Here is a 15,210-nt window from a genome sequence, read left to right as displayed (position 1 = left end):
CTCAGGGATTTGTACATGCAATTCAAATGCTTATACAATCAGGCATAACCTAAACATGCTTTCCTATTACTGACTGGTCAGTACTAGCATGCAAGTCTACAAGCACACACAATAGGCATATAAGGCATCTTTCCTAGATCTTCAGCCCTAATCTAGCATGCAGTTCTCATAATCATATCATATCATATAATAACATAGGATAACATGTATGGGTATCTTAGGGAGAACTTACTTGAGCTCGGCTGATTACACGCATCACACACCTTGTTCTTTTCAAAGTTCTTTTCTCCTTCCAAATTCTTTTCAAATTCTTTTTAAAAAATGATTTTCTTTTTAAAATTTTCATACCAAGTCCTTAGTTTGAGTTCAAACACACCCGAGAGTGTGCCCAAATCCCTCAAACAAAGGCTCTGATACCAACTTGTAACATCCCAAAAATACAGGCCAAAATTTTCATTTTTAAATACGTTATTATAAAACCAACAGTATAATAAACATCTATAATATCATGTCATGTCAAAACCAAAGTAGAAATAATCAAAACATGTTATCATAAAACAATATCAAAGTGTAATCCCGAGGATCTCATGTGCGGAAAACCATAGTGTGATGTGTTGCGATCAAGTTGGCTCCTTTCCTTTGAAAACGAAGTACCTGAAACCAAAACTAAAAACCATAAGCACGAAGCTTCGTGAGTTCCCCCATCATACCACATACCATACAATCACATAACATACATACTGTCGGGCAATTATGGGCTGCCCAACCTACCCGGTCCGGCCATTCTGGTGTGTCGACCTACCAGTGTCAAGCCATTATGGGGTGCTGACCTACCCGTGTCAAGCCATTCTGGGGTGCTGACCTACCCTTCGGTCGTAACAATCGAACCCCGGGGACTATTTCAGTCCCTACTATTTCTACCACACATATCATAACATAATCATATTGTAAGGCATATCTGGGGTGCCGACCTACCCTTCGGTCCTAACAACCAAACTTGGGGACTATTTCCCTCCTACTACCACTATCACATAAAACATATCATGCTAACACATAAACATACCAGGTAGTAGCAAACTAGACAATTATCACAAAGACAATCATCTCAATTATAATCAACTACTAGTGGGACGGCCTTGGTGCCTTAGACCCACTTCTACTGGAAGGTAAATCACCTCACACTGATCAAGTTCCGCAGACCCAACCCTAGCTGTTAGATGACAGGTTCCCGAACTGTCAACATCACAAAACACCCAATTAATGATTAGGTTCCAATACATAACCATAAGTCCATGCTTGGGGTAAAAGACTACTTGATCCCAATCTTAGCTTGATCCAAGCCTAAGGCCCAATCCAATGGCCCAAAATTCAACTATGGGTCAAAGCCCTACACATGGCCCAATTTTCCAAATTGGGCCCAAACCTTTATAAGGTCTTACCATAAGGCCCAATCATTTAGTCCAATTCAACATTCAACATTCAACATTCTAATGGCCTAATATCACAGTATCACCCGATTAGCTATTGGGTCCAAAACCATGATCCATAAACTATACTTGGGGTGAAACGACTGTTTCACCCCTGACCCATCGAGGTCCATACTATAATATCCCTGAAGGCCTACTAATGGCCCATGTCTAAAACCAATCAAGCCCAAAGTTCCAAAATCCATAAAGGTCCACCAATGGCCCACTAATGGCCCAATTTTCTAAAGTAGGCCCAAACCTTTACATGGGCCTCACCCTAAGCCTAATAACTTATTTATAGCCTAAACACACATCCTTAGCTAGACTAACAATCCATAACCCAAATAATAGTCCAAACCCAAAATGACCCACAAGGCCCAATGAATGGCTCTAACTTCCAATTAGGCCCAATCCCTTCTCATGGGCCTTAGAAAAAGGCCCAATAATGGTTCTTTAGTCCAAAAGTTCAATTTCAGATGGCCCACTAAGGTCCAAAGTACTCAAGTCCAAATAATGGCCCAAACCGAGGCCCATCAGTGCGGAACCCACTCTGACTGAGTGTGTGGGGCGTACTCAGTTGTACACAGGGCGTACTGAGCTTGTGACTTGTACGCCGCGCGTACCAGCTTGTATGTCCAGCGTACTCCCCTGTTAAGCCCCTCTCTTCTATTAAGCACTTAATCACTTAATCCCTTGCCCCAACTCTCCAGTCTGAATCCTATGGATGACTTTTCAAGTAAAGTTGGCAACTTTACTAACATGCATGGCTTAATGGGACTCTAGAGCTCAAAAGAGCTTAATGGCTGGTCTTAACTCATTCTTAGACTCAAACATTTCACAAAGCTTGCACCTTTATGAGAGAGAGGACCTTAGAATGTCCAGATTTACAAGTTTGAGTCCCCAAAACAACCCTAGCTCACAAAGACCAAAAAGAAGGCTAAGAATGGCCAAAACCAACTCAAAAGAGGATCTATGAAATGGAAGGTCAAGACCAGAGCTTTTTACCTCCAATGGTCTGACAAATAGGAGAACATTCTGGATCTACAAGCTCCCTTCCAAGTTCAACACTTGAACACCACCTTCTCTTCATGCACACACAAACACACATACACACACGCACACTAAAAGTCTTCTTTCAAGCTCCAAGCTTCATCCAATGTCATTTAGGGTTTCATGGTCCTGAAAAGGGGTGTAGGCTTATCTGAAATGACCTAGGAAGGATATAATGAGGTTTATATACGGCACAAGTAGAGGAATTAGGGTTTTGGGCACTCTGAACGTACGTTGGGCGTACGCCTCTCCACACCCACGACCATCTGACTTAATACGTTGGGCATACCCAACTAAACACACACATGCATTCCATACATGCATGGGTTGCCTTTGTTACAAAACTCCATTAGGGACCAGTTCTGCCAACAACTTCAAAGTATTATAGCTTCTTCGTGCTAAGTCCGTTTCCGACGAACTTTTTATCCACGCAAAGGTGGCGAGAAGCCCTACGCTCCTAACATCACACCCGAGCCTTAAAACCTTCTTAATAAAGCTTAAAATGCATAACAGGCCAAGACATCAATTTACAGTCGTACCCTTGGCTCCCGAAGACACAATTGAAAACATGGTCACTTGAATCATAGAAACTACATTCGAGATAGGCTAAATCCTTCCTTTCCCAAAGCTCTAATCCCCATAACAAATAATGATTGAGCCGCATCCCCAATTAATAAGGCAAATCTAAAATCGGGCGTTACATAATCAACCCAAAGAATAAGTAGTCAACCAGTAAAGACATAGAAATTTTTAGCATGGAAACCTCTCAAGAAATAAGAGTAAAACCATGGAACTACTAGAGTTGCTACAAATCCACTATCAATAATATTAGAGCAATACAAAGTCTTTTCTAGATCTACTAGAAGCATACAATAATCATCATAAACTTGGAACAAAATGACATCAAGTATATTGTATCAAATAATCAAAGACAAAGAAGAATATCACCAAAACTGTTGATTATGTTCAGCAGTTAACAGATGTTGTGATTCCCGAGGTTCTTGAGACGATATCGACAATACAACCATTGGATCTGAATGCCTCGATGTTGGGAAGTTGTTGTTCGAAAATCAAAGAAAACAGACTGTTGGATCTCCAGGAAATTATCAAATATTTCATGTGTACCTTCAAAACCGAGAATTAAGAAAAACCCATTGTTTCTTCTTACTCTCTCTATCTCTCTTGATGGCTGGGAGTTTTTATGAGTTCATAAACATTAGGGTAGGAAACATGCACACACACACACACACACACACACACACATATATATATATATATATATATATATATATATATATGGGTGTGTTTGTGTGTGTAACATTCTGTTTATTTAATAAATAAATAGATAAAAATTGATGAACGAATAGTCGCCCTAAATCTATATTATTTAGTGGATTGTTGGTTTTGGGGAGCCGAATGTTATAATTTGGATTATTCGTCGGGGGGCGAGGGGTTAAAGCATAATTTTGGGACTTGTTTTGTAGAGATTTTTAGAGGACAAGGTGTGTTTGGTATCATCTGGACTTGATATGAAAGGATTTTGGATGGCTGGGGTCAAAAAGGGTAAATTATGTACCTTAGTTGAAAAGAATTTGTCAAGCAAGGGGTTGTTTTGTAAGAATTCGGACTTAATTAGCAAAGGTTTTCAGGGGCAGGGTTTAAATGGTACATTGTGGGCTTTATTTGAATAAAAACACACATACATCGTTAAAAAACATATGTAGCTAATTCTTGTATAGGTGTTTCGTTCTTTCACTGTCATTTGGAGTTACACACCAGATGGGGATTAAAGATGACGTTCATGGTGGAAAGTAGGCCCGGCAAAGATCAAGTGGTTTTTCCTCCACCAAAGGATCTTCCATCATGCTAACCAATTAAGTGTACATTTTTCGATGAAGGTTGCGGTTTGTTTAAGAGTTTGACAAGGAATGAAACTGGAAAAAGAAAACAAATCATGTTTCATACTTTGTTGTGTGTATTTTTAATTACTAAAAAATTGTTTGACTTTTTTAATCAAGTTGACATGTCAATTGTCACATGTAAACTTTGATGTTATTTGTGTTGTGATTCATATAATCCTATTCTAATAAAAGAGTGTCATATTGACACATGGCATCTCCTCATAGCCTTCTGAAATGATTTTCCCACAAAATTAAAATACCAATATGCCATTCTCTTATTCTAAATTTGCTGCTCACATAGATTATACTTTTAATTCAGTTTCAATCAAATTGACAATCAATCTCATAAAATCAGAGCAAACCATCCAATAGGTTCCTTCCTATCTAAAATTCCCAACCCGGTATATGTTTTCTTTCAAAACTCGCATACAGATCATTTATGCTTTAGCTTCATAAATCATTGGCACTGTTCTTCAAACTTCACTCTTCGTGTTAATCGATTCAGGTAACTGATTTAGAGAGAGAAATCTCGATTTATCGAAAATTGGCTAAATCGATCAGATGTTACGTGAAGTTTAGAACATTCAATATTGGAAAATAGCGGTTCCTTTAAAATTTGAAATGGCATTTGATCGCTTCTCTCTCTCTCTTTCTCTCTCTCTCTCTCTATATATATATATATATATATATATATATATATATATATATATATATATATATATATATATCACTCACACACACATGTAGAGACACACACTAGCATTTTATCCAAACCTTAGCACCACCAACATTGGGATCAAATTTGAGGAAGAAGACGATTTGTAGGTCTCTTTTATTCTGGTTTGAATCACACATGTTACATCTTATGTCGTGATTATTTTAATGTGTTTGTATGTTAGATTAGTGTACATGTATGTGTGTGTGTTAATTGAGAGTATCATTGTAATTGTAATTAGCAAAAGATTAATAGAAAAATCTGTAACCACCACTGTGAGATGGTGACTGCTGCCACCAACCGCCGTGTTGGGTGGCGGTGTGCCTCGTTTGCGTTTTGACTCATTTGGGGATTCTTGGACAAAGTGGGCCCAATGAAACCCTAATGGGCCCAATGAAATCCTAATAGGCCTAATGAGCCCTAAATAATCAAAAGACCTTGCTATTGGGCCTATTGGGCTATGATTGGGTTGGAAACCTTAATTATGGTTTGGAAAACCCTAATTTTGGGATTATTGGTTGCACTTATCGCGACCCGCATTTTGGACCAATGGAGTGAAGTGATGACTCAAGCCCGATTTCATTGTATGTTGGACTTAATGGATTAAGTCCTTATTGGATTAAGTCTTTAATGGTTTAAGTAGGAACACTTAACCCTAATCGTCATTTTATGTGAAAACCCCTAATTGGGTTTGGATGCTTATTAGGCCATTTACTGGACTAAGCTGATATGGGCCTTTGCGGGCCAATTGGGAACATATTTATGGACCAAAGGAAATTACTGGGCTTCATGATAATATCCATAAGTGAGGCTTAGGCCTAATTTGGAAAATTGGGCCATAAGTGGGCCATATGTTGGGCCTTGGCTGACTATTAGGCTTTTGGGCTTTCAAGGTGTAAGTGTGGACCTTGGTTTTGTACCAAGCTAGGTTAGGGCTAAAATGGTCCATTTACCCCAAGTGTAGATTATGGTTGTGTATTGGAACCCAATTATTAATTTGGTGTCGTTTTGATGATTGACAGTTCGGGAACCTATCAACCAGCAGCTAGAGTTTATCCGTGAGACTTTAGCAGTGCGAAGTGAGTCTTCTCACCATACCATTGGGTCTAAGGCACCAAGGCCGGCCCATTTTGTGATAGTTGGTATACTCATTGTGTAAAGATGTGTGGCATGATTATGTGGTAGTATACGGTACAGATAGCCTTTATGGCTATGGTAGAGATAGCCTTTATGGCTGGCGGTAGAGATAAAGTTTATGGCTGGCGGTAGAGATAGCCTTTATGGCTAATGGTAGAGATGGATTTTATAGCTAATGTTATGTTGTAGAGATAACTTTTATAACTAATGTTATGTGGTAGAGATACCTTGTATAGCTAATATGATATGTGGTATGTGGTAGAGATAGCTTTTACAGCTAATGTGATATGTGATATGTGTTATGTGGAGTGTGTGGGGGTATGCTCTAGGGAACTCGCTAAGCTTCATGCTTACAGTTTTTTTATGGTTTCAGGTGGAGATAGCTTGTATAGCTAATATGATATGTGGTATGTGGTAAAGATAGCTTTGACAGCTAATGTTATATGTGTTATGTGGATTGTATGGGGGTATGCTTTGGGGAACTCGCTAAGCTTCATGCTTACAATTTTTTTATGGTTTCAGGTATCATCGTTTTGGAAAGGAAGGGCTCAGCTTGATCGTAGTGCACACACCCATGTTTTCTGCACTATATGATTTTAGGACATACTCTGATGAATGTTTTTAATTAATTATGTTTTTGGAATGTTTTGATTTAAAGATATATGCGTTTTTCTATATTAAAAATGAAATATTTATCCTTGATTTTTGGGTCATTACAATATATATATATATATATATATATATATATATATATATATATATATATATATATATATATATATATGGACTAAAGAAGTGAGCTTTCCTCATGTGCTAAAAAAACCCAAGAGAAAACCCAACAGAACAACCCTAAAGGTCGAATTATATATTTATCTACATGTAAAGCTTTAAACATCTGGAATTTTCAGAATTTGATTGAATTTCTAATGATGAGATTGCGATTCATCATAGCAATGTTGATCAGCCCAAAAAGGTAAACAATATGATCATTGTGCAACGATTTAACAAGGTAAGTGATACCATTTTCATAAAGTTTACAAAAATTTGAAGTTTGACATATAGTATTTATCCGAAAGTCTAGTTAAATTTACTGATAAAAGGTTAAATGGAAAGAAAGCTAAAAAGTAGATTAAAAGAAAGGCAAATTGAAAGAAATAGAAATGTAATTACTCTTTTTATTGATATAGATAGTTTACTTTGTTTTTTACCCATAATAGCACTTTTCTTTATTGTATTTACCCATAATAGCAACTTACTTACATTATTTACCTACAATAACAACATACGTACATCTATTTGCAACTAAGGGAAATGTAAGTGCATTTAGTTACCTATAATATAAATATTTTTTTCATACCGATAATACTAATATGTAAAATGAAAATTGATTAGCACATTATAAGTTTCAGGTGATATGTTTATATTATCGTTTAAAATTGTAAGTATAATGTTATCATGTAACGAAACAAAGTATGTTCCCCAAAATAGCAGTGAGAAGATGGTACATTGCTACTTTCTATAATTCTCTCAAAAAGAGGTAGGTTGAATGGTTTAAAAATCACCCAAAATCTTTTTGATATTTTTCTCATTTCATTTGAGAGGAAAAATAATTTGAACATAGACCTATATAGAATGTTTATAATTTGGCTTTTTTATTGTAAGATATGAGATATCAAGAGAAGTGTGACCAAACCAAGATAAAAATGAAGGCACCAAATCTTTCACTCTATAAATTGTTAACAGGAGAAAAAGGAACCAAAAATTATCCCAATATAAGAACCGTCAACATTATCTGATACAACTTTGCATATTCCAATGCAAACATGTTACACGTGCTAATCTATTTCTCATTTAAGGTATCTATCTGAATCTTGATAGGAAAGTTTTAGTTACTATTTATCTATGGATTATAAATGATTTTGAAAAAAATATATATATACTTTTTCTTATTAATAATGAAAAAATTATAGGAACAAATTGCATCCGACTTGACATTTTCACCTTTTTAATGGGAAATTTTAATTCCTATTTGCAAGTCTCACTAAAACTGTTTTAGTATTGAATGTTGATTTTTTGATTACTTTGGAAAGAACATTTGCGTCTAACTTCAGTATTTTTTTAACAAGGATTTAATATATTCATACTTGCGATAATTTTTGTAATTTTTTAAACATGGATGATTCCTACAGTGTTTTCATCATTTATCTATTGGGAACACACAAATTTACATTTATATTATTTCACTTTAAATATACAATGGCTAAATATGAAATTTTTAAAAACAAATATTTAACAACGAAACACAGACAATTCCTTTAATATTTTTTTTAAACATGGACTATTTATGTAACTGTAAAATAATAGGGGACCATTTACGTAAGATTTAAATCCATTTTTGTATATATATATTTTTTTAGTTTGATTGGGTCCATTTATGTATAATTGACTTTGTGTGCGCTTCTGGTACAAAGCCGGTCGAAAAGAACCAAAAAATAGCACTTAGTATGTTATTTATTTGGACATTTTATAATGATTTATGGAAAGAACTTGAATCCAATTATAACATTGTAGTTTTAAATTACATTGCTATTAAATGTTGAGCCAAATGTAAAAGTGAAACTCAATAAGCAACATATTAGATTATATTAAATGCACAAAAATTCAGATATGAAAAGCAAAATGCAAACGTAGGTTAAGTACAAGATTAGAAGGTGATGTCAAATTAAAGACAACACCAACAATTTTTAATGACTTTGACATTTCTTATAACGATCAAACGACTTGTTTTTTGTAGTCTTTATGATTTTTTCTTAATGTCTGTGAATATAGTTAAACAAAGACCATTTATGATACTTTTTTAAACACATATCATTTATGCATTTTCTAAGAGAGACCATTTGTGTGTTAGTGTGGTTGTGTTGTCTTTGTGTTAAAGCATTTATATGAGGTTTTCTTAGATTATAACATTGTACTTTAAGCTAATATTGTCAAAGAAACATAAGTACAATATTATTTCAGTTTTCAATTATAGCAATAACTTGTTATGATTTAATTTGCAATTTTTTCATCATTGTAGATTGTAGGGGTGCAAACGAGCCTAACGAGCTCGAGCCTGGTCAGGTTCGGCTCAGGCTTGTTTAAGTTATATAAGGCTCGAGCTCGAGCTCGACTCAATTCGATTGTTCTTATACTAAGCTCAGCTCGAGCTCGTAAAGAATTATACAAGATCGGTTTGGGCTCGAGTTCGGCTCGTTTTTTATCTAACATGCCTAAATGAGCTTAAGCATGATTCAAGCTCGTTAAGAAGGTCGTTTACTAATACCCTAAATCCTTAATTTTTCAAATATTTATTTTAATATATAAAAATAATAATATATTATATTATATATATAGGCTCGTGAGCCTAATCGAACTTAGTGATATAGGCTCGAGTTTGAGCTCGTTTAATAAACCATCTTAATATTATATTTCCTTTTTTTTTTTTTTTTGAGTTGTAATTCATTTTCTATCTCAACTCAAAGGTCAATTCCGTAATTATGTCTAGGCTCGAATATGCGATATCTATGGTGAGCATAACGATGAATAACGACATTTTTCAGTGCAAAAAATATCGTTCGTGATTGCTACTACAAATCTGTGTGTTTGTGTGCGAATTAACTTGATTCTTTTCAGCAAAGAAGACGATAATGGGGGCAATATCAATGACGTGGTCTCTTCCTACCCTAACTTCTTCTAAGCTACCCCGGGTCAACCGGTGAGTTTCCTTCTTCAATTCCCCTTCTCAAAGTTTCCATCTTCAGTTCAACGTTCGATCCTAATTGATCGCTTTTTCTTAATCAAAATGAACTGAAGATTGAAAAATTCCGACCAATTCCTTCAAAAAAAAGAGCTCGATGTTGAGAAATTGACCGAGTTTCGAGGGATTTAACTAGTGTTTGATGACAGGTATTCAGGTATGGCATTTGCGACTGTGAATAAGGATACTGCGACTTTGGGAGTTAAAGTTACTGAAGGATTGGGGAAATTGCCCAAGGTTGTGTTAACCTCTTCCCATGGAAGGTACTTCGATTTGATTGATTTAACATATTCCGTGAATATTCATCGATTGATTTGTTCCTTAATCAGAAACGATTGAGAACTATGTGGATAATGTAGATAGGAATATACGATAATATACTTGGATTTCCGATTTCAGAGTGATTATTATTGCATTCTGAACAATCAGGTCCTCAAATTAGGTCATTCTACATTCATCTCAATAACTTTTCAGTGAAGCCGAGCTCTACTTATATGGAGGCTGTGTTACATCTTGGAAAGTCGGAAGCAGGGATCTCCTTTTTGTTCGTCCAGATGCTGTTTTCAATGGACAGAAGCCCATAAGGTTACTTTTCTTCTCATCTTAAATCCAAATCTTATAACTCCATTTCTTCTAGAATCCTAGAATCACTGTAAATTCCACTCTCGAGTCTCATTCTTTCTTCCATTTCGTTATTTCTTTTGGAAACAGTGGAGGAATCCCGCATTGTTTCCCACAATTCGGACCTGGCCCTATGCAACAGGTATGTAATCCACAACGATTGCATCCATGATCCATAAATCGTTAAACTTTTTGTAACAAATTGAAACATTTCTACATAAAATTTTCAACAGCATGGATTTGCAAGGAATTCCGATTGGTCAATTGTGGATTCTGAAAATGTCGATGGAACTCCTGTTATCACTCTAGAGCTTAAAGATAGCCCATACAGTCGATCTATGTGGGATTACAGCTTTCACGCTTTATACAAGGTAACCATGTTCTTAATTTCTTATCAAACAAACATTATACTTCAAAATTTATCACATTTTTCTCCTTTATTTGCAGATTACCCTAGACAAGAAAACCCTTTCAACTGAATTAAAAATCACAAACACTGACAAAAAACCATTTTCATTCACCACTGCCCTTCATACTTACTTCAGTGTAAGTGTCCTTATCATTATCAGTCAAAATAATATAAATAATATAAATGTCATTTTTTGTGTAAATATTTAAAAGATTTAATTGGTTTTTTGAAGGCTTCTGTATCGGGTGCATCAGTTAAAGGTCTAAAAGGTTGTAAGACACTCAACAAGGATCCGGACCCTAAGAACCCCATTGAGGGTAAAGAGGAAAGGTATTTGTATAAGGGCATTTTCGTCTTTTGCACAAATGAAAGATCCAGAACCCGTCCTTGTCCCAGTCCCACCTTTTCGTGGGTAGGACAAAGAATGTAACTTTTATCCCATTGACATCAGTCTCAGTCCAATACCAATACAGACCGTACAACTTGTTTTGTACTGTACTGAGTATTGTTCTGTACTGTTTTGTTCTGTTCTGAACTGTAATTTAAATGATTTTAGAGACGTGGTGACTTACCCTGGATTTGTTGACTGCGTATATCTTGGTGCCTCTAATGAATTATATTTGGATAATGGTCTTGGTGACATCATATCAATCAAGAATACAAAGTAAGTTGTTAATCTTTTTTAGTTTCTTTTGTTGTCAAATTACTTATTTGCCCTCCATGCAGTTGGCCGGATGCGGTTCTATGGAACCCACATTTGACAATGGAAGCGTGCTACAAAGATTTTGTATGTGTGGAAAATGCTCAGGTAATTCAACATGTGACACTTTTTATATAAAGGATATAAATTTTTTTTGTTCATTTTAATGTGTAATTATTTAATATTTAAATTTAAATAATTTTCAGATTGGAAATGTTGATTTAGAGCCGGAGAACTCATGGGTGGCTACTCAACAACTTAGTGTTGGTTAAATTGAATTAATTTTTTTGTTTTTCGTAAAGAGAGACTTGTGATTATTGTATTATGAAAACACAATTTAGTTGCAAATAAATATGTGGAAAACATAACACACAAACAATAAAGCAACAAAAACAACTAAACATTCATTCAAGAACTTTGATTAAAGTCAATTTTTTTTCGTTATCACAAAGATTCATACCCTAAGGTCTAAATCTTGAGCTAAGAAAACTCAAAAAATCAAAAGAACAAATCATATCCTAACATAGCATTAGGGACCCTAAAGATTCATGAACACGTTATCAAAAAGAAGATAACATAGCAATGCCACAAACCAAACATATAATTATCACCATAAACCAAATGAAGCAAACCCAGTTCTTGTTATGTTTATCCTTCATCTGCTTCGCATAAAACAAGCTATCTGTTCCACCATTAACAAAGCTTCCAGCTTTTGCTACATTCCCTTCAATGTCATTCAAATTCTCCCCTTGTTCTTCCACTAAAATTGCCATATCAAGAAAAACTTGATGAAGTCTATTCAAACTCCTCTTTATATCCATCACAGCTTCATGTCTCTCTTTATTCTCCATAACCAAATCCTTCTTTCCTTCAAACACTTTCCCATTTCCAGAAACCATCGTTTCCATCATTCCATCACTTGGGAATTCTCCAGTTTCATTGTAGTATCGTTTCTTGAGATACTCTTTATGATCTGAAACGATCTTGTCTCTCAAAGCTTGGAAATCGTTCATTAGTTCTTTGAGTTTTGATCGTAACCCGTTTGTTACAGAAACCCAAGTTCGATCCACAGCGCTGTTTTCTTTGTATGAAGATTTTCTGTTCAGTTCGTTGGAATTGTCGAGAGATTCGAGATGAGTTTTGACAGCATTTGCTTTTCGAAGAACAGAAACCATGTCGGATTCCATTCTGTCTCGTAATCCGCGGAGGACTTTGCGACTGTGAGTGGATTTAGTCTCTTCGTTTAGAGTTTGAAGATCGAAGAGAAGATTCGTGATTTCTTCCATGTTGGATTTGATTGCGTCTACTTCTTGGAAGAATTTAGAAAGGTATGCTTCATCGGAGGGAGTAATGTTGGGTTCTTGCGTACCTTTTTCGAGATCCGTTTGTTCTGAATTGATGTCGATCTTGGCTTGTTTCTTCAAATCTACATAACTTATGAACGATTTCGTCATCAGATCATTCATCTTCTTCGTCGATTTGAGAAACCCACCTGCAAAACCCTCGTTTTTCATCATTTAACCGGACAAAATCATAAACACACAACACTATTCAAATGGAATCACTGTAAACATACCTTTGTGCGAGTATTAACAGAAATCAGAGATTGATTTCGGGGAATTGTTGAATGCTTGTTCGTGAAACTTTCACGACTCAACGAAGAGACTTGAAGTGGCGATGGAGGAGAGAATCGGAATGTGAAGAAACGGAAGTTGAAGCAATCAATGAGAAATTAAATGGTAAGGAGCCTTGAAGAATTGAAATTGGAATTGGAATTGGAATTGGGTGTGTGTTTGTTTGAGTTTGTGTAGCACTTGGCGATGGTTTTTGAGATTTGAATTTGCAGGTGTGTAGCCGTTGAATTTAATGTGGCGGGGGAACGGGAAGTCGGTTATCAATATTTGGGAAGATGAAGGAGGGTTATAATGTTATATTTCCAAATCCAATGCTCGAATTTGATATCTAACAACAGATTTAAAAATCTTATGGTATTAAATGTGAATTTGTGCCTTAAATTTATTTTTAGATGCAATAAAGTTGTTTTTTTTAATTGTTAAATAATAAAATATTATTATATAAAAAATCATTTGTGAAATGACCCACAAAAAGCAAACAATCAAATTGTTAAATTGACCAAAATATTATTCATATCAATCAAATTGTTGAACTGATCACAACATTATTCATATCAAGTCGCATGATGGTTACAAAAGCTCGAGTATATGGAGATGTTTCAAAGATTGCGACCAAGATTGTAGATGCCTACACTACCAAATAGAAGGATGCTTATGGTAACAATTTTGTCTTTGTTAGATACTTGAAAGTGAGTCCTAGATGTAAAACTTTTGAAGGATAGTCTTAACAAACTATCACCGTAAATGCTGCTAAATTTGAAAAAAGACAAAAGAATATTATCCAACCCATCATGAACACATCGGGATGAGCCACCTCAATCCACACTTGGATCCATGATGAACGTTACACGCCCAATCAGATCTCATTCATGTTGGGATATCGAAAATCCACTCAAGATGAATCTACTTATTGGATGAAAAACATTTTTGTACCACAATCAAAATCACATTATCTCAAGATCTAGGGGAAACGTTATTTTCTTAGAGAAGCCAATAACATACAAAGCCTAACACACCTCTATAGTGGACCGACAACAGATAGGCTACATGAGGTCGCATTATTTTATGTAGGGGGACTTAAGACTATTAAATTTCAAAAGCTCGAGCAATGCAAGAAACTTCCAAAAAGAAGGGAAATCAACATGGTTCAATTGGTTCATAAAGTTAACAATTTAGAATGGATCCCCAACTGGTCACTATAGAATTGTGCGGGTTAAAGTGTGCGGTGTTACCTTTCACCTTTGGGAAAACAAAACTTTTGATCATATAAAAAGAGCATTTTAGAGATAACTATATGTAACACCGTAAATTTCAAAACAATTTTTCATTTAAAATAATTGTTTAATTCTTAAAACACTTTTCATAGAAATCTCATTTCTGTTTAATTTACAAACATAACTCCATTTTTAATTGCATAATAAACCAGGATCCTCAAAACATAACCCTTCCTTTGGTGTGTACAATCGAGTCGGTGCCGACCCGTGATCCTGAGAAAACCTGAAACACATAACACATAACCCGGTAAGCACGAAGCTTAGTGAGTTCCCCAAAATATTACATACAACACATACGCCACTCGAGGCTACTGTACGACCCTCCGGTCGATGTATCTCAGCGGGACCTTCCAGTCCCGTAGCTCGTTGGACCCTTTGGTCCGGTCATAGCTCATTGGGCCCTCCGGCCCGGTCTGAATCGTTGGACCCTCCGGTCCGGTCTATACAATTATATATCATACATACATCACATAGCACATAATCTCACACATGGCACACAATCTCATA

At 35.6% G+C, this 15,210-nt stretch overlaps 2 protein-coding genes across 3 annotated transcripts; one reads left to right on the top strand and one right to left on the bottom strand.

Annotated features, from left to right (window-relative positions):
* The first annotated feature begins 9,850 nt into the window (after positions 1–9,850).
* On the top strand, positions 9,851–12,226 carry LOC145036903 (Galactose mutarotase-like superfamily protein). The gene is made up of 10 exons (XM_078985428.1): positions 9,851–10,023; positions 10,215–10,328; positions 10,540–10,650; positions 10,777–10,828; positions 10,920–11,057; positions 11,134–11,232; positions 11,328–11,425; positions 11,652–11,759; positions 11,822–11,903; positions 12,002–12,226. The coding sequence occupies exons 1-10, from the start codon at positions 9,956–9,958 to the stop codon at positions 12,065–12,067; spliced, it is 936 nt and encodes a 311-aa protein (XP_078841554.1). The 5' UTR covers positions 9,851–9,955; the 3' UTR covers positions 12,068–12,226.
* A 40-nt stretch (positions 12,227–12,266) lies between these two features.
* Positions 12,267–13,500, bottom strand: SYP112 (syntaxin of plants 112). Of its 2 annotated transcripts, XM_078985427.1 has the most exons (2): positions 13,372–13,500; positions 12,267–13,287 (listed from the first exon to the last, which is right to left on the bottom strand). In XM_078985427.1, the coding sequence occupies exon 2, from the start codon at positions 13,259–13,261 to the stop codon at positions 12,356–12,358; it is 906 nt and encodes a 301-aa protein (XP_078841553.1). In that variant the 5' UTR covers positions 13,262–13,287; positions 13,372–13,500; the 3' UTR covers positions 12,267–12,355. The 2 variants fall into 2 exon arrangements, with proteins under 2 accessions (XP_078841553.1, XP_078841552.1); XM_078985426.1 differs by lacking the exon at positions 13,372–13,500 and having other exon boundaries at positions 12,267–13,369.
* Between the last annotated feature and the right edge of the window lie 1,710 nt (positions 13,501–15,210).

Source organism: Lactuca saligna, chromosome 3, assembly GCF_052625555.1.
Source record: "Lactuca saligna cultivar CGN05327 chromosome 3, ASM5262555v1, whole genome shotgun sequence".
Taxonomy (NCBI): Eukaryota; Viridiplantae; Streptophyta; class Magnoliopsida; order Asterales; family Asteraceae; genus Lactuca; species Lactuca saligna.
The sequence above is the reverse complement of the archived record's forward strand: the minus strand, read 5'-3'. Positions and strand labels throughout refer to the sequence as shown.